Here is an 18,986-nt window from a genome sequence, read left to right as displayed (position 1 = left end):
GCACATGAGGGCAGCATGGTGCATTCAGCTTATTCAAAGGAAAAACAGCAGGAAAAAGACCATGTATTTAGTACAGAAACCTGACACTGCAGCTAAAAATCAACCCGCATTTGGCTTCTGGTCCTTTCTCATACTCTCTCTCTACTTACACACGTTTCTGTTCAGTATCAATATCCAGCAGTAAAAGAGGGAGAAATTCACTGATTTCATACGGAAGCCGAGAACATCCGTGCTTGCTATTCTGTTTTTTTAATGCCGTTATCTCGAGATCACAGGCTTTGTTATCTCAAGATGATGAGATAATCAACCCGTTATCACGAGAAAACAATAAAGTTGTTTCCTCTTAAAATGTTTATCAGAGATCAAGAGTGCCATGCCAGCATGCATAGATGGCGTCATTAGATAACGGCATTAAACAAAATGTAACAAGCACGGCCGTTCTCAGCCTACGTAGTTTCAAGAGAAATGAACGTGTTACATTCTTTAGAGGTCTGACAGTAATTAGTAAAGGGTCACCTCAGGGGAGACAAGCTTTACAAAAAAAACTCAGAGACACAGGCGATCAGGTTCAATCAAGTTCAGTGTTTGTCAAGGCAGAGCGAGAAATATAAAGTAGGACTAGTACAGGTCTCCGCTGAAGACTGAAAAATAGAGGCCTTTGTTTTAACATCCTGTCATAGAAAATCCCACAGCATAGATATGAATTTCCAGTGGAATAAACCAGCGGTCCAGGCGTCTGCAGTGACCAGTGTGCAGTCAGCAGTACTGCAGAGGTACCGCTGGGATGAAGAGGACTCAACAAACAATCAATATTCTGAAGTGAAGCCTCTCTTCCCCGACGCTTCCTAGCCATTCACATAAAATCTTCACAGACAAGTTCATGAGTTCATGAGGAAAAGGCTTCCTTGAGTTGGGGTTTGATTTGAGGAGGACGAGGGGCTGAGCATAGTTACAGGCAATATACTTGGACTCACTACCTCAGTTTCCATCCAAGTTTGGCTTTTTAAAACTGACGATATACCAAGTTAAAAATGCTGAATTGAAAATTTCGATTTGATATAACCTAATGAAAAAGTTCTTCATGTTTAAAAGGGGTCACTGAAGAAGAAGAATAGCACTGGACAACGTGCAGTATGTGTTGAATAAATACTGACAAAGGTTTGGCATGATTGAACCGCTGAATGATTCAGTGACACTGCACTGTTAAAAGAATTGTCTCATATTTTACGCTTATTTACCCTTTGGCAAAGACTCTCCATATCCTTATAAGTAAGACTACAGCTAACAGCCGGTTAGCCTAGTTTAGCACAAAGACTGGAAACAGGTGGAAATAGCTAGCCTGGCTTTGGTTGCTGGGTGTTAGCCTTATATTATACGGACAGATATGAGAGTGGTATCCAACTCTCAACCACAAAGCAAATAAGCGTATTTCCCAAAATGTCAAACTTTTGTGGTTCAAAGTTGTGTTTTAAAGGAAGGTCTGGTGTTATTTTATAATTTTCTTATTGTCAACAAGTCCCATGAAAAGACCAAAACCAACAATATATTAAAGGTACAGTGTGTAGGATTTGGCAGTGTGGTTGCAGATTGCAACCAACTGAGCACCCCTCCGCTCACTCCTCCCTTTGCAAGACTGTGGTAATGTGAGCCGCAGAGTACAAAACCGTGGTTTCGCCGTTCGCCTCGCTCAGAGGCCATCCATACCATAATAACACTACTTTAGGAAGTCAGACGGCAGCTGGCGGTACCACAGTTGCGTGTAGGAGAACTACGGTGTTCTCCAGGTAACATAAAACGTGAAAGGCTCTCTCTAGAGCCAGTGTTTGGTTTGTCCGTTCTAATAAAAACACAACTATTCTTAGTTTCAGGTGATTATACACTAATGAAAACATAGTAATAAATATTATATTCCATCTGCTAATAGATCCCCAAGAATGTTACACACTGTTCCTTTGATCCTATTAACAAATATTGTCTGTGTAGCCTGATATAGCTTGTTCCTCTGTGTCATAGAGCTCCATTGTTGTCCAAAAAAACAATTAAAAAGACATCAATGAGCCATATCGCTGCACTGGATGACATGTTACCTCATTACCATGAACACACACACTGTAGTGTATTTCAACTCAATCCCACTCACACTATACTGCCGGTGCAAATACTCACTGGTTCACCAAATGTGTATTAATCTGCGGCTGAAAATAGTCTCCAACAAATGCACTATTTACTCCTGTTTGAGTAACGTTCAGTACTCCTGTTATTTTTAGGAAATTATTTAGCCATGTTGAAATATAAAAGTATGTACACATACCGTTGACAGTTGAAAAGCATAAAGAGATGGACATACTCATATTGGTTTTGGCCCTTTTCATATGATTTGTTGACAATAACAAAAACACCACCAACATTATCCTTTAAAGCAACAGCCAACCATGACCTTCTAGAAATGTCATACAATAATAATATTAATCATAATAACACCACTTCATACAATAAAGTGGGAATAAGACAGACTAGAGGTTCATTAATCAGGTTAAATCATTTGTGATCACTGAACAGGCTTTCATGGTTCACAGTATATAGCGGTGCATAATGGCTCTGGGTAACGACGCAAAGGCTGCTTTGGCGTTATAAGAACATGTTGCCAATATGGTATTGGTACTGGTGGCCAGAATTGAGTTTGATTTTCTGGAACAGGCTCATGACGTCTGTTTGCATTTAATTATGGGAGGTGACATTAAGCTCCTGTTTGACAAGAAGGTTTACTGTATAACACAGACCATAAGCACTACCAACGCTGGTTTTATTCATCTTAGCAAAACACTGCATATGCAGAATTTTATGCTCTCAAAGTGTTGAATGGACACAAGCTAATTATATTCTCCTGCATGTGGTGGGCTCAGGTACGAGCCTCACCTCTGGGTCTGGTAGGGACACATTTCAAGGACACTTTAGCAGAGCAGATATTGCTGATACCAGGTCTCAACAGAGCGAGGGGGAAGAAGAGCGTCTTCCTAAACTCTTCAGCATGGCGTCGTCTCCCTCCCTGAATCTCCTCCCTCGTCACTGAAGGTCCTGCTGAACCTGCAGAACTTGCCCTTGCCCTCCCTCCTCCTCTCATCCCTGCTTCTTATTTCCCTGCTTGGCACTTCCACGGTAAAGTGGCTGTTGCTGTCCTCTGCTTTCACAGAAGAAGATGAGGGCTCAGAAGGTGAAGTCACCTCCGGCCCCCAGGGGTGATGGTGGGTTGTTGTGGGTGTCTGGGAGCTGCTGGGAAACACAGGGGGTGAGATAGGGGACAAGGGCCCCAAGGGGGAGTAACGTCTCAAGGAAACACCCTTTAGGTTAACAGCGAGCTCCAGGACCAGTTTCCTAGATGGCCGGGTGTGGCATGGGGGTACAGAGGCTTCCTGGGGAGTGTGAGGGGGTCCGCTGTGGGCTGAAGAGTCACTCTGAACAGGGGTGGGGAGCTCAGACTGCGGAGCCCTACTGCTTCCCCTGCTCATAGGTGATAGTTCCTCTTCTGGACTGTCCGCTGACTGTGAGGAGAGAGGTGATGCAGGGCTCTCTGGCGAGCAGGACTGCAGGTCCATAGTGGCTGAGCAGCAGGAGCCCCGCATACCCAAAACTACATCAACCTCTTCCCCGAGCCCAGCTCCAGACCTGCACCTCGCCCGGGAGCCCTGCACAGTTCGGTAGCTGTGGAGCCCCAGTGCGATCTGCGTGGGTCCAGGAGAGTCGAGCAGGGGGGCGTTGCCTCTGGTTCGTCCTGCGCTGTGGAAAAGGCGGCTCCACAGATGCCCAAGACGCCGACGAGAGGAGGAGGAGGTGGAGCGCCGGGTCGAGTGACGTCTGATCTGCCTGCGCATCGCCAATCGCAGGTTCTGTAATACTGAGGCCTGGAGGAGACACAGGGAATCTATAACTCTGTTTCTATCTAACCATCAAGTAGATGGCAAGATATAATGTGTTCTTTTGTGATCTTCAGATGTGCTGGTAGGTGGATCTGGTTACCTTATCATCCAGTATTTATGCAAAGCTAAGCTAAATGGCTGCTGACTGTAGCTTGATATTTACTATACACTGTTTGCTGAAACAGAAATTGAATTCAAAAAGAGATATTGACTGCCATTGTCTGCGACAGGATTGCACTGCTGCTGCTGGTTATTACAATTGCAAAAATAAGTTGATCACAATAGTATGCTCATATCCTGAGTTTCAGGAAAATGGGCCCCAGAGTATATCGCAGGAATGCACTACCTGGGTGGGGTTGTACACCGGGAAATCCTCCACCGGAGGGATGAGACCCTGGGCGATTAGCTGACCATACGAAGGGGGAGCCTCTCTCTGAACAAACTCGGCCTCCATGCGAGTCATCTGAGTCTCGAAAGCTCTGCTAGGGAGAGAGAGAGAGAGAGAAGGAAGGAGGAGAGCAGACAGACAGCAGGAAGGATGAAAAGAGAAAGAATTGAAGTAACGTAGAGAGTAGTTTAAGATTAGAAACTAAGCATTGAATAATTCAAAGGGATGAAGAAAAACAAGTAAATAACATGCAAAAGCAGAGTAAGAAGGGGGACCGGTAATAAATACTGAGCTGTCGTGTCCCCACCTGTACTCTCTGTTCCTGAGGGAGTGGAGTTTGAGGGCACAGCCGAGGGCAATGACCAGCAGGAGGCTGCAGACCAGACTGCCAATCAGGGCAGCCGTGATAACTTTCCTGGGCACCGCCGCGAGGCAGTCCCTCTCGTCGCTCCCGTCTAAGCAGTCCTCCTGGCCGTCACACCGCCACGTCTCAAAGATGCACAGGTTGGTCCCGCAGTGGAAGTTTCCAGGCTGGCAGTCGTAGCAGTTCTTCTCGTCCGACCCATCCGGGCACCTCTTCTGGTTGTTGCACCGCTCGGAGGCCGGGTAGCAGACACCGGTACCGCCCTCGCAGGGGAACTGCCCGTCTGGGCACGTCGGGCAGGCCTCCTCGTCTCGGCCAGACGGGCAGTGCCAGTAGCCGTCGCAGCGTTGGCGTTCAGAGTAGCAGCCCTGATCACTGCCACAGGGACGCTCACCGGGAAAACAGTAACCTTTGACCTGGGAGGGCAGAGGAGGAATATGTCACTGTCTAGACACCGAGAGGACAATTTGTTCTCTGCTTTATTGATTGTGCTCTCTTCAACAACAGAAGCTTAAAGGTAAAGAGGTTTAAACTATAAGCTGTGAGAGACAGATGAAGGGTTTAAATCTGGAAACAGTTTCTGAAAAACAGGATGCAGTATTCCCAGTTTGCAGTACCTGGTATGTGGCGTTGAAGCCATGTCCAGGGCTGCGAGGCTGGGCCATGTACAAAACACTCATCTGTCCCCGACTGGACTCCAGCAGCGCCGGGCGCCTGTTGTTATGATACGACAGCACCTGTAAGAGGTGCTCGGCACGCTGCAGCAGGCCGTCGTAGACATGCAGCGAGTCTCTGGGCCCCAGCTGCAGGTCCAGCTGCAGCACGATGGGTTTGGGGTCCTGGGTGTCCAGCGACCAGGAACACCTCAGCTCCGCCGCAACACTCCTGTTAGCCCGGAAAAAATCCGGGGAAGCAAAGGAGCCGTAGAAGTTCCCCAGACGTTTGCCACAGGTGGTGTCAGGGCAACCTCGCTCGTCTGTGCCGTCGGGACAGTCGCGGGCTCCGTTGCAGCGCAGGGCGGCGGGCAGACAGCGGGTGGACTGGGCCTCGGTGCACGGGAGGGAGCCGAAGGGGCAGAGGCCGGGCCGGGCCTCGGTGGGAGGGGGGGAGCAGCTGCGTTCGTCTGTGGCATCGCCACATTCGTCCTGACCGTTGCACTTCCAGGAGCGAGGAAGACACTTCCCGTTCCCACACAGGAATTCATCTGACTGGCAGCTGCTCTGACCCAGGTGACCTACAGAGAGAATACATTGACAGATTGCAACATCAGCTACTAACACTCAAAGAGAAACATTTAATTGGTCTTTTGTGACATCCCTTCATTATTCATATTTTAAATTGTTTATATTTTACAACCTCAATACCTTCTTTTGTCCAGTTTACCTCTGATGTAGGAGAGGCGGAAGCCCTGGGCCTGCCCTGAGCTGTTGGCCTGAGAGTGGAAATACAGCCAAACGCGCCCCCTGGTGGAGATGAAGGGCGGAGGCAGCATGGAGCCACACAACCTGGATTCTCCGCTCTTCGTCGGCGTCAGCAGGAGCGAGTCTCCCAAACAGCTTCCCGACTCCGCTACGTCAAAGTTACGGAAACTAGAGCAGAGGATTGACGATTTCAGGTGCTTACTCCACAACAAATGTCATGTGTACACTGTATACTGTATGTGTGAGGGGTTCTACCTGATGGTGATGACCTCTCCCTGACCTCCCTGGATGTGCCAGCTACAGTTGAGTCCAACGGGGTAGTTTAAAGGCCAGGAGGGGCTGTAGATGACACCCCGACGCTCTGTGTGGACCTCCACTCGCTCACTGCAGCCTGCTGGGTGACACACAGGGACAATAGATGTTTATGTGTTACCAACAAAACACTGACCTTTTTATTTTACACCGTTAGGTCTTTGTGGATAATATAATATATAATAATACAGCATAAGACCATGAAAAGACTAAAACTAACAATGTGTCAGTCCATCTATCTATACTGTGTGTTGCACCCAAGCACCCTAGATGTAACTTGTTAAAAATGACTCACAAATATATAATTTCATTTACTTAAACAGCTGGGCACTGTATTTTTTGGCAAATGTTACTTGAATAAAAGTAAATAGCGTGTTTGTTGGGGACTATTTTTAGCTATGGATTAACATACATTTGGTCACTAGTGAGTATTTCCGGCAGCAGCATCACAATGGTGGATGTGGGAATGAGTCAAAATAAACCGCAGTGTGTTCATGGTAATACAGGAACATGTCCCCCAGTGAACTGTATGGCTCACTGATGTGTTTTTAGTAGTTTTTGTACAACAATGGAGCTCTATGGCACACTACTTTATGGTAGATATATGGAAAATACTTTGCATACATATCGTATCTGTAAACCCTGTGACCTTTCTCTCACTGAGCATTTTCTGTAACCATGAGGCATCCTTATCATGTTGAATTATTAAGAGGGAAATGACACTACTTTTCACAAGAGAGATATGGTCTGTTTATTGCCCTTTATTCATGATGAACTATAAGAAGTACGCACGCTCAGCAGGATCCATACTGCTGCTGCCACACACATACCACTTATTCACATTAGTTCGTTCATTCAAACTCCTGCGCAGAATTTGTCATGACCTTATCGTACCAGGAACAGAAACGCTTTAAAAGGACCACTTTGCTGCAGCATTCTGCACAAATATATACTGTTTTATCAGATTCTTATCGTTTGTCTTGGATCAGTGCAAAAAACTTTAAGAGGACCTATTATGCTTTTTCCTTTTCTTTTAGTGTGTTATATAGTTTTTTGTGCATTTAAAAGGTCTACAAAGTTACAAAAAAAAACAAAGTCCATGCCGAATGGAGTTACTCTCCCCCACAGAAACACTGCTCCTGATCTGCCTGAAATGCCTTGCTTTGAAGTCCCGCCCTTTTGTTCCGTAACTTGGTGATGTCACCAAGTAACACATTTGCATAATACTGGCCTAGTGGCTAGTTAGAGCGGAGCTGGAGCAGAGTCCGAAGAGTTTGATTCGTTGACCAAAACCCAGTTGTGGGCCAGCTGACCAATCAGAGCAGACTGGTTCGTTTCAAACAGAGGGTGAAAAGAGGTGCTGCAGCACAGCTGGTATGAGAACAGTAAAGCGTTTTTTGAACATTAAAGCATATCAACAATAGAGATGTGACGGTGAGGACATTTTCCCACCAGTTAATAAACTTGTGACAACACCGGTGTTACCGATTACACCGGACATTTTACAAGAAAAGATGACGGTCAATATGTGTAGCGCTCTAGCTTTGATCTTTACTGTCGGGTGGCGATGTGTCTGGCCTCTCCGGAAGAGGCACCAAATCCTCCGCCATCTCTCGGTCTGTCAACTCTCTCTCATCCCGTGTGTGCGAATTATGACTCCTGCTACTCTTTCGGAGCAGATCACTGTCAGATTGCAGCGTCCGCTGTCCGACTATCTATTAATAACATGCCACCTATAAGCCAAAATGAACTAAATGGGTTTTATTTCTGTAAAAAATAGTAAAACGACGGTGGCGGCGGTGGGTACGGAATGTAATCGGTGTGTGCCCGACCACCGTGTAACACCGGTAACACCGACTACCGCGACAAGCCTAGTAAACATGTTCTAGTAGAAACCCAAAACAGAAGTATGCATCTGAAAATGAGCATAATAGGTCCTTTTCAAAACAATTCCTCAACAAGACAAATGGCCTCAGAGCCTTTCAGGGGAGCTTTGTGCTGATCACATGGGGGCTAAAACAGAAGCAGCAGCAGCAGTCAAACTGGCAGCCAAGGCAACAGCATCGCCCGCTGCCATCGCACCATTGCTCCAGGGAACAACAGGCGGTGTGAGGTGGCCAAGAGGAGCACCAGGAATAAAACTCAGACCTCTATGGAGAGCAGGCACTGGGTCCTATTGGCATCAGGTGTTGTCTCACAGCGGTTTTAAAACAGGAAGGCTTGATGCCAGAGGACTGTGATGTATTATAAATGTTTATAAATGTAACATCAACAGGAAGGATTTCAGTCTCTTTCTTATGCTGAGAACAAGAATATAAAGCTGCTATGTTTAATCATCTCATTACTGCTTAATGCCACAGTAGGAATGATGCACAGTGTGAGAAGAAGGTGTCTAACAAGCCTCTTAATTACGCAGAACCACAGAGACAGAACATCAGCTGAACAATGATTATCCAACATGGTCACACAGCAGAGAGCCTGCCCGGTTCTGCTGAGTGTGTATGTGTGTGTGTGTGTGTGTGTGTGTGTGTGTGTGTGTTTGTTTCAGGCTTTCTTGACGAATCAGTTAAGTCAGCAGAGTGAAAACAAGGGGGGGGCGGGAGGGGAAGAATCATTTATTAGAGCTCAGTGATGGATATTGACTACCCGGACACGGCTACCCGAGCACACACACAAATACACACAAACTGGACTGGACCAGGTAGTCTGGAAAGTAGAGCTGCACAACGTTGCTGTTTGGTGTGACAAGTTTTTGACTTTTTTCCACAACAGCAGATGTTCTAAATTACATTTGTTATGATCATCAATACATTTAATGACAGCACTATATGAGTGCTACTGCAGTTTCCTCTGCCTTCAGACTCAATGTCAAAGGTTGCCAGAATAACATGAAGAGTCCAGAGTTGCCAAGTTTGCTTATTATAAGTGACTTTGGGCTTGTTTTCCTGAAAAGCCGCTTACAAATATTGGTAGTCGCGGGTTGCGTTTTGTTGGGCTTGTTTCTAAAGTATAGTTGCTTATTTGGGCTTGCTTCTGTCTCTCTCCTCTATAGCAGTCTAGTTTGTCCTGTTGCAGGATCCATACACAACCCCGATCTAAATCTAGATCTAATCTTGTAAAGTTACAAGCTACAAATGGACGCAAAAATGCAATCTAATGCATGCAATCTAAAATAAATTCATACATATATATGAAGTGATCAAGTGGTCGCCTCTCTGTCTCATATTGTGGTAGGTAGGTAAGGTTGCTTGTTTTGGGCTGTTTTTGGGGGGAGAGTTGCTTCTTTTGGGCGTATTTCTATAGACCTAGTTGCTTGTTTCTCTTGCGAGATCTGGCAACACTGATGGTGGCCGGTTGGATAAATCAGCACAGCATACATCTTCAGGAAGTTCACTGGTTTTTAGTTTCATCTTCATGTTTATGTGTAGCATCAGAGTCAAAATATGGTTTGTATTGGTTGAACTATTGTATTTTGTTTCTGCCAAACCTAGGCATAAATTCAAATCACTTTAACGTTGTCCTACTTTACTGCTTATCTGTCAACTGTTTCAAATCAACAGCAACAGATACTGTAGAGAAAAAAAACGTTTTTCTACCCATAGGGGCCTCAAAGGACCAGAATGCTTTGCAGCTACAAGACAGTCATCTCAAGCTTTTTTCTTAACTGAAGACTCTGAGACTGTTTAGTCTTCCAGCCTGTTCAACCACAAACCTATTTCCCATAAGTCCAGCTGCCAACAAGATCATCAAAATGGTAAAAATAGATTAAAAGGTGCTCTATACGGTATCCAGAGCATTGATATAGCATCAAACAACTATTTGCTGTGTAAAAGTGTGTTTTTAGTGCATGTTCGTGCATCACTGCATCACTCATCATGTTTTTTTAGGCACAATCTTTTACACAAAAGCAACTAATAAATATAACTGAGAAATAAATGTAGTAGTTCCTTCTCAAATGTCGTGGAGTAGAAGTATAAAATAACATAAACTAGAAAAAACTCAAGTAAAATTGTATGACTACATTGAGTACATGAACGTAGTTACATTCCACCACTGATAACAGTACGGAGTACCTGAGAGAGGAACGGGTGGATTAAGTTTGGGTTTTAGATTTCATTTTGCTGTGTTGCAGTATTAATCCCTTCAATCTTTCATCCATGTTGTTGGCAAAAACAAAATGCAATCCCTGGTAGCTCCGAAAGTGTGTCTAAAAATATTTTAAATAAAGAGATACTGGCTTAGATACTGCTTTTGTGCTTTTTCCCTGTCATTTAGTGAGTTATATAGGTTTTTGTGCATGTAAAAGGTCTGCAAAGCTACAAAACAACTGGGGCTGTAAATCGATTCAAATATTTAATCACCATTAATCGCATGATTGACCGTAGTTAATCACAAATTAATCACATTTTTTCATCAGTTCAAAATGTACCTTAAAGGGAGATTTTTCAAGTAATTAATACTCTTATCAACATGGGAGTGGGCAAATATGCTGCTTTATGCAAATGTTTGTATATATTTATTATTAGAAATCAATTAACAACACAAAACATTGACAGATATTGTTCAGAAACCCTCACAGGTACTGCATTTAGCATAAAACAATATGCTCCAATCATAACATGGCAAACTGCAGCCCAACAGGCAACAACAGCTGTCAGTGTGTCAGTGTGCTGATTTGACTATGACTTGCCCCAAACTGCATGTGATTATCATAAAGTGGGCATGTCTGTAAAGGGGAGACTCGTGGGTACCCATAGAACCCATTTTCATTCACATATCTTGAGGTCAGAGGTCAAGGGAAACCTTTGAAAATGGCCATGACAGTTTTTCCTCACCAAAATTTAGTGTAAGTTTGGAGTGTTATTTAGGTTCCTTCTTGACAAGCTAGTATGACATGATTGGTACCAATGAATTCCTGAGGTTTTATAGTTTCATATGATGCCAGTATCTTCTAACTTTAAAACTGAGCCCACTACAACCTATGAGAGATCGATCGCGTTAATGCGTTAAAGGAATTATTTGCATTAAAATAAATTTGTGTTATTATCGCGTTAATATGTGTCGGTGAGGAAATCTTCCAACTGGTTAATAAACTTGTGACAACACCGGTGTTACCGATTACACCGGACATTTTACAAGAAAAGATGATATGTGTAGCGCTCTTACTTTAATCTTTACCGTCGGGTGGTGGTGTGTCTGACCTCTCAGGTAGAGCTTTTGCTTTTTGCTTCAACACCAAATCCTCCGCCATCTCTCGGTCTGTCAACTCTCTAGCTAGTACTCTAGTATTACATGGTCGGTACCAATGGATTTCTTAGGTTTTTATAGTTTCATATGATGCCAGTAGCTTCTAACTTTAAAACTTTAAATCGATGATACTGGCTAACATAAACATTCTGCTTCCTCGGCTATAAAGTGTGAGAGACAGAGAGAAACTAGTACTTTATGTGTGAAAAGGTGCCAAAACAAGTACCAACACTGGGATAATGTGTGTTTGATGGGATGTTAACTTGTTCTAAAGGTTCTCCCACACACACCTTTGAAATATGAAACAGTTTGACCCGATAGTTTGGCAGTTTGGCAGCCCTCTCCTTTATTTTCTTGCCAGATAAAGTGCAGGATATGATAACAGAGAGAGAGAGAGAGAGAGAGAGAGAGAGAGAGAGAGAGAGAGAGAGAGAGAGAGAGAGAGAGAGAGAGAGGTGGGGGTGGGGGGGAGACTGGCTGCAGAGAAGCAGTGATGTAATGCTGATAGCAGCATCACATTTGTGAAAGAGCATCCATGTTTCCACACTAAGCCTGATCATTTAGCCACCACAGATCAATAATAATACACCCCAGCAAGGGTTTTTCTGCAGACAATGATACAGCCTCATCTTCTCACTCCCATCACCATCAGCATCCCATCACAACAATGAAAAACACATCACTTTAAGCAAAGTGACACTGGAGAGAGCTGAATAACATCCACTCCTATACAACAGCTTTATAATAGGGGGGTTCTCTGCTGTGATAGTCAGAAGCTTTATAAACAAGACCTCCAATGATGATAAACAGGCTTAAAAACCAACAACAAACACTGAATGTTCTTTTGTAAATTGAATAACATGCATATAACCCTATATGTCCTGCAGGATTAGCAGCACATATAAATAAAATGCATGCACAGATGTCCATCTCAACATTACAGCAGTGTGTTTAGATGCATTGTTGTGTCTCACCTGCACAGAGCAGAGTGGAGCTGAACCACAGCAGCAGTCCGAGCAGCAGCAGCAGCAGCTCCGTCGGTCCCATGGTCGGTCCGCCGGGGACTTCTGATATTATCTCGGACACACTCTCCTCGGTTTGTCCTTCGACATCTGAGTCCTCCAGAGAAGCTCCCAGCATCTGTCTTCAGCTCAGACACACCGAGAGGTCCTCCTCACCGTGGAAAGGCATTGTGTGTCCTTTACAGCCAAGAGAGGAGCAAAGAGAGACACCAGCTGTCAAGGTAGATAGGGCTAACCACGCTGCTTCCGGTCAACGTCTTCAAAATAAAAGCCGTGGTTAATCATCAGCATTTAGAGAAACACTAAACATTTACAATAAATTTGTGCATTTAGAGCAGATACTTGTTGGAAAGTCATATCCAGGTGATATTTCATAAACTGAACTTCCACACACGTTGTTGTAATTGGTCTATGAAGCCTAGTAAGGCAAAAATACACCAACTGTTTAACTTACATTAAGGTACATTTTACTTCAAATTGCATTGCAGAGATATGCTTCATGTTTTTTTAGTTTTTTTTTACATTTATCCTTTGATATTGCAATATATTGTTATTAATTGTTTTTATTTGTTTGTTTGTTTTATTGAAACAACAAACATGAATTACTTCTTTATTGTTTTCTTCCATTTACATGCATGTTCTTTTTAAAAATCGATATATTGTAATTTGCTTAATGAGTTGTATATATGTATATATATGTTTTTGTTTTTATTTTGTTCTTTTTTATTTATTATTTATTATTGAATTGACGCTTTGGTAATATTGTTCACCTGCCAGTCATGCCAATAAAGCAAATTGAATTGAATTGAATTAAAAATTGATATATATTAAATCTTTACTTAAATTATAATTTTTTATTGTATTTACTTTTTGATCTAGTTTTAAGTAGTTGGTATGTACATTTAAATATAGAGATTTGTAAATACAGTGTTTTTCATTCCTACCTCGTGTCTGTTTTGTGTGAGTGATGCACTTTTTTTGTGATCTACTGTATGTAAATTGCTGCTGTAACATTGTAATTTCCCTTTGGTGTTCAATAAAGTCTGTCTATCTATCTATCTATCTATCTATCTATCTATCTATCTATCTATCTATCTATCTATCCAATATATATATATCTATGTGGACAAGTCTGACTCGCTTTGCGCATCATCACACATGTAAAAAAAAGTATATAAATTATAAATAAATAAAATTATAAATAAATAGAATTGTACATATATATATATATACATATATAAAATTATAAGTACATTTATATATATATAATTATATTTATTTATAATTTTATATAATTAAAAAATATATATATACATATATCACCTCCTACCGTCAACTGGTACCAATTTATCCTCAAACTTAGGAACCTTAGAAACAGCTGTACAACCTGATATATATTTAGACTGCTTTTCTCCTATCGATCTCCACAAATTAACCTCACTGATCTCCTCATCTAAATCATCTACCTGTCTCCTAGACCCCATCCCAACTAAACTGCTTAAAGAAGTTTTACCTCTAGTTAGCACCTCTTTACTGGATATGATCAATGTGTCTTTACTAACAGGCTATGTACCACAGTCCTTTAAAGTAGCTGTAATTAAACCTCTTCTTAAAAAACCCACTCTTGATCCAGAGGTCCTAGCCAACTATAGACCTATATCTAACCTTCCCTTTACCTCCAAAATACTCGAGAAAGTAGTTGCCAGTCAGCTGTGTGACTTTCTACAGAACAATCATTTATTCGAAGATTATCAGTCAGGATTTAGAGTGCACCATAGCACAGAGACAGCACTAGTGAAAATTACAAATGACCTTCTAATGGCATCGGACAAAGGACTTGTCTCTGTACTTGTCTTGCTAGATCTCAGTGCTGCTTTCGACACCATTGACCATGACATCCTATTACAAAGACTGGAACATTTAATTGGCATTAAAGGAACTGCACTAAGTTGGTTTAAGTCCTATTTATCAGATCGATCTCAGTTTGTACATGTCAACGATGAGTCCTCCATGTACGCCAAAGTTAGTCACGGAGTTCCACAGGGTTCTGTACTTGGACCAATTCTATTTACCTTACATATGCTTCCCTTAGGCAATGTTATTAGAAAACACTCCATAAACTTTCATTGTTATGCAGATGATACTCAATTATATCTATCAATCAAGCCAGACGAAACAAACCAGTTAACTAAACTTCAAGCATGCCTTAAGGACATAAAAACCTGGATGACCTGCAATTTCCTGATGTTAAACTCAGACAAAACTGAAGTTATTGTACTAGGCCCTGAGCACCTCCGAAACAAATTATCTAATGATATAGTTACTTTAGATGGCATTGCCCTGGCCTCCAGCACCACCGTAAGGAATCTGGGAGTTGTCTTCGACCAGGATATGTCCTTTAACTCTCACATTAAACAAACCTCACGGACTGCCTTCTTTCATCTACGTAACATTGCGAAGATCAGGCACATCCTGTGTCAAAATGATGCAGAAAAATTAGTCCATGCATTTGTTACCTCTAGACTCGATTACTGCAATTCCTTATTATCAGGCTGCTCCAATAAGTCTCTTAAGACTCTCCAGTTGATCCAGAATGCTGCAGCACGTGTACTGACTAGAACTAGAAAAAGAGATCATATTACGCCTGTATTAGCTTCTCTACACTGGCTGCCTGTAAAATCTAGAATAGATTTTAAAATCGTCCTCCTCACCTACAAAGCGCTAAACGGTCAGGCCCCATCATATCTTAAAGAGCTCATAGTACCCTACTACCCCACTAGAGCACTGCGCTCACAGAATGCAGGGTTACTTGAGGTTCCTAGAGTCTCCAAACGTAGAATGGGAGCCAGAGCCTTCAGCTATCAAGCTCCTCTTCTCTGGAACCAGCTCCCAGTTTCAGTCCGGGAGGCAGACACCGTCTCTACATTTAAGAGTAGGCTAAAGACCTTCCTCTTTGATAACGCTTATACTTAAGCTGCTATAGGCATAGACTGCCGGGGGACTTCCTATGACACACTGTCATAAGGAACTTCCTATGACACACTGAGCTCCCCTCTCCTTCTGTATATACTCATGTCCCATGTCCATGTTGTTACTAACTTCATTCCTTCCCGGGAGTCCTTGTGCCTCCTTGTCTCGCAGCTAACCGTGGAGCGGGGTCACACCTGGAGTGAGGTCATACCTGGAGCGGGATCACACCAGGGAGCGAGGTTATACCTGGAGCATGGGTACACTTGGAGCAGGGTTTCACCTGGATCTTGGTGGTCTCCGGTATTGTGGCTGCATCTGCTGCCGCGTCGGTGCCTGCTTGACACCAACTGCTACCATCCCTAATTAACTACGTCTGTACGAGGGACTACCAATGCTAACGAGGGATTTCCAACACCTAATGACAATGTGGCAGCCTGGAGAATAACACTTCTCAATCACTGCCAAAGACATCAAGAGCTCCCAGCAAGCATGCTGATGCTGCAGGAACCAATGCACGGGCATCGATCGCAGGGACGTCCCACACCAATACACATGGACGTACTGAGGAGAGATGCTGGACAGTGCTGGCTTTCCGATAGTTGTATTATCACTCTTTCCATCCACCACTATTGGTTTTGTGTTATCAGCCCTACTTGTATTAGTTATTACAGCTGCTAGACTGCTATTGTGGCTGCTTCTATATCTCTCTCTCTCTATCTCTCTCTCTCTCTCTCTCACTCTATCTATCTATCCCCCCAGCCGGTCTCGGCAGATGGCCGCCCGCCCTGCGCCCGGTTCTGCTCCAGGTTTCTTCCCAGTAATCGGGGAGTTTTTCCTGGCCACAGTGCGCTTGGTGGATCCTGTTGGGTCTCAAAACTATGGTGTACGGTCATAGACCTGCTCTACATATAAAGCGTCTTGAGATAACTTCTGTTGTGATTTGACGCTATACAAAAATAAATTGATTTGATTTGATTTGATATATATAATTGTATTTATTTATAATTATGTATTTAATTGTATTTATTTATAATTTTATATATATATAATTGTATTTATTTCTAATTATATATATATGTTGCAATTATTTATAATTGTATATATATATATATATATATATATAAAAACGACAGACATGGACAAAAGGCTAACACTGTTCTCAACTAATCACTGTATAAAATAGTAAACAAATATCAGTAAAAGTTGAATATCAGTTATGTAGGATTTGGTCTTTACAGCTTTGGGTTATAAAAGAATAATCGTGCATATAAGATGTTTTCAACAGACTAAAGACATCAGGTTTTGCAGGTCTTATTTTGAAGGCATAACAGCTTAACTTCCGTTCCCATGGTGACCCACTCTGTGTTCAGCTTGCCGCATCTAAACAGGACAAAGTGGTCCTCGTTATTCTTTGTTTATGTGTCTTCTTCCCTCATTTTACCCGGGTTGAATGCGACAAACAGCTGGATATAAACTGTAGACATCATCCTGAAGTATAGATTACTCAATAAACGGCGTTTACTTGTTGAAATGAAGAGTAATATCCAAGATGCTTCATGATTCTCCTCGCCCAATCCTTCCATTGTAGTCTGACTGATAAAAGGCCGTTTCACTGTCACCACCATGTGGTCAAATAGATGTACTACAAACCCCTTTAACTAAGTGAATACACTACATTTATGCCGGCATTTTCACAGAAGCCACGGAGCATGTTTCTGGAAAATAAAGTGCATGTTATTCTATCAGTGTTTAACAACGAGAAGACAGGAACCATTGTGACAGTGTGGAGAGTAAAAGGCACCGCTGGGATTCGAACCCAGGATCTCCTGTTTACTAGACAGGCGCTTTAACCAACTAAGCCACGGCGCCAGTGTTCACATCGGGGGAAATACGGCTTTATGAAGACAGACAGTAAACACTAAGAAACTGTACGTTTCTCAGGCACATGTCGACACAACCTCTGCAGGCTCACACTGACATTGACATATATGGTTGTAATATATGGGGGAAATTAAGTTTAAACACAGCCTGGATACTGGTAGAGTCAGGGATGCCATGCAGCTATGTTAGCTCATTTCTCCTGTCTGTAAGTGCATGCAGGTTAAAGTTATTATGGACTCCTCACTTCTACGTCATCATATAATGTTATATTATACAGATATCAGTGATTTGATTACAGCTAACTTGAGTGTAGAAAAAAAATATTGGAGCCAGCACTGCCTCCTTGTGGCCATGTCTTCACTTTACAGTTCACACTAAACCCATTACAATAAAATAATGATTAAGATAAATGAACACATGGTGAAGGAAACCTCCTAACTAACTCTATAATTAGCTCCTAACTTGATTAGGTTAACTGAGCTAGGAGAAACACCTAAATAAAGGCTGTGACAGTACTTATTTAAGGAGAAGAAGTGTTTTTTAAAGTTATTTAAAATTAATTAATAATTAATATACCTGCAAATAGAATATGCACATATATAATTTTTTATTCAAAAGATGATTTGTTCAGTTAAAAAACAAGTCAATATTTTACTTTTTCCGTGTATGAAATTTGACATAATTCATTAAATATCTAATATATATATATATATATATATATATATTAGATATATAATATCTAGATAGATAAATGTATTTATTGATCCCAAATTGGGAAATTATTGTGTTGTAGCAGCATGTTATCCAAGCAATGCGCAGGAACAGTACATAAAATGTACATGTCAACACTAAAGAAATATATCTATGGAATATAAAATATAAAGAAAAATTGTATACACTATAAATATACCCGACTACAACAACTAACATAAAAAATCTAAATTATAAACATAGAATAACCCGCTTTAGACATTAGCAAGTGTACAAGTTATTTATCCTGTCTCCTGTCTTGTAGTCATCTAATATTGCATTCTAACTTGCCTGAAAATTGGGAGAAAATATAAAAGGGTCAATTACCAAAATTACCTTGGAAATTGAAACAAACAGGTAGTTTGGAAAAGTACAAACCACAGTAGGCAAGAGAAAAAAATATTGTTGCTCTTTTAACCTCTGCAAATATAATGTGGGAAAAAAACAGCCTTAAAAGTCCTAATGAAAATACAACAACTTACAATATAGATGAAGGAAACTTGGGAGTGCCATGAGGACACAGCGATTATCTGCCTCTCCCAACACCTGTCTTCAACAAAACCCATTACTGGGTATTGTTTGTCTGCAAGTCTTTCCATTTACTCAGACTGCATTGAGGACGAAGTGTGATCTCATTCACTTTAATGGGGTGACTGACTGATGATGGAAACTTTGGATGGATATAAAATGAGCATCAACGCATTCTTGTCAGGTGGT

The 18,986-nt window shown here is 42.1% G+C and overlaps 1 protein-coding gene and 1 non-coding gene across 3 annotated transcripts; both read right to left on the bottom strand.

The window, feature by feature from the left end:
- Window positions 1-1,732: 1,732 nt before the first annotated feature.
- On the bottom strand, window positions 1,733-12,916 carry lrp3 (low density lipoprotein receptor-related protein 3). 2 transcript variants are annotated; one of them, XM_074660700.1, is made up of 7 exons: window positions 12,621-12,916; window positions 6,343-6,478; window positions 6,050-6,255; window positions 5,284-5,900; window positions 4,610-5,082; window positions 4,261-4,393; window positions 1,733-3,899 (listed from the first exon to the last, which is right to left on the bottom strand). In XM_074660700.1, exons 1-7 carry the CDS (start codon window positions 12,784-12,786, stop codon window positions 3,024-3,026), a joined length of 2,607 nt encoding a protein of 868 aa, XP_074516801.1. In that variant the 5' UTR covers window positions 12,787-12,916; the 3' UTR covers window positions 1,733-3,023. The 2 variants fall into 2 exon arrangements, with proteins under 2 accessions (XP_074516801.1, XP_074516790.1); XM_074660689.1 differs by having other exon boundaries at window positions 6,343-6,481; window positions 12,621-12,915.
- Window positions 12,917-17,433: 4,517 nt separating this feature from the next.
- On the bottom strand, window positions 17,434-17,507 carry trnat-agu (transfer RNA threonine (anticodon AGU)). The gene has a single exon. It is a non-coding gene; the product is annotated as a tRNA-Thr (tRNA).
- Window positions 17,508-18,986: the final 1,479 nt, after the last annotated feature.

The sequence above is a fragment of the Sebastes fasciatus genome, chromosome 2 (genome assembly GCF_043250625.1).
Source record: "Sebastes fasciatus isolate fSebFas1 chromosome 2, fSebFas1.pri, whole genome shotgun sequence".
In the NCBI taxonomy this organism is placed as follows: domain Eukaryota; kingdom Metazoa; phylum Chordata; class Actinopteri; order Perciformes; family Sebastidae; genus Sebastes; species Sebastes fasciatus.
Note: the sequence above shows the minus strand (reverse complement) of the source record. Positions and strands in the feature narration are given on the sequence as shown.

Coding starts and splice junctions, on each gene's coding strand:
- lrp3 (XM_074660689.1), bottom strand. CDS start 12,786: ATGCTGGGAGCTTCTCTGGAGGACTCAGATGTCGAAGGACAAACCGAG. Junction 6,482..12,620: donor CTCCACTCTGCTCTGTGCAG/GTGAGACACAAC, acceptor TGTGTCACCCAG/CAGGCTGCAGTGAGCGAGTG. Junction 3,900..4,260: donor CGGTGTACAACCCCACCCAG/GTAGTGCATTCC, acceptor TGTCTCCTCCAG/GCCTCAGTATTACAGAACCT.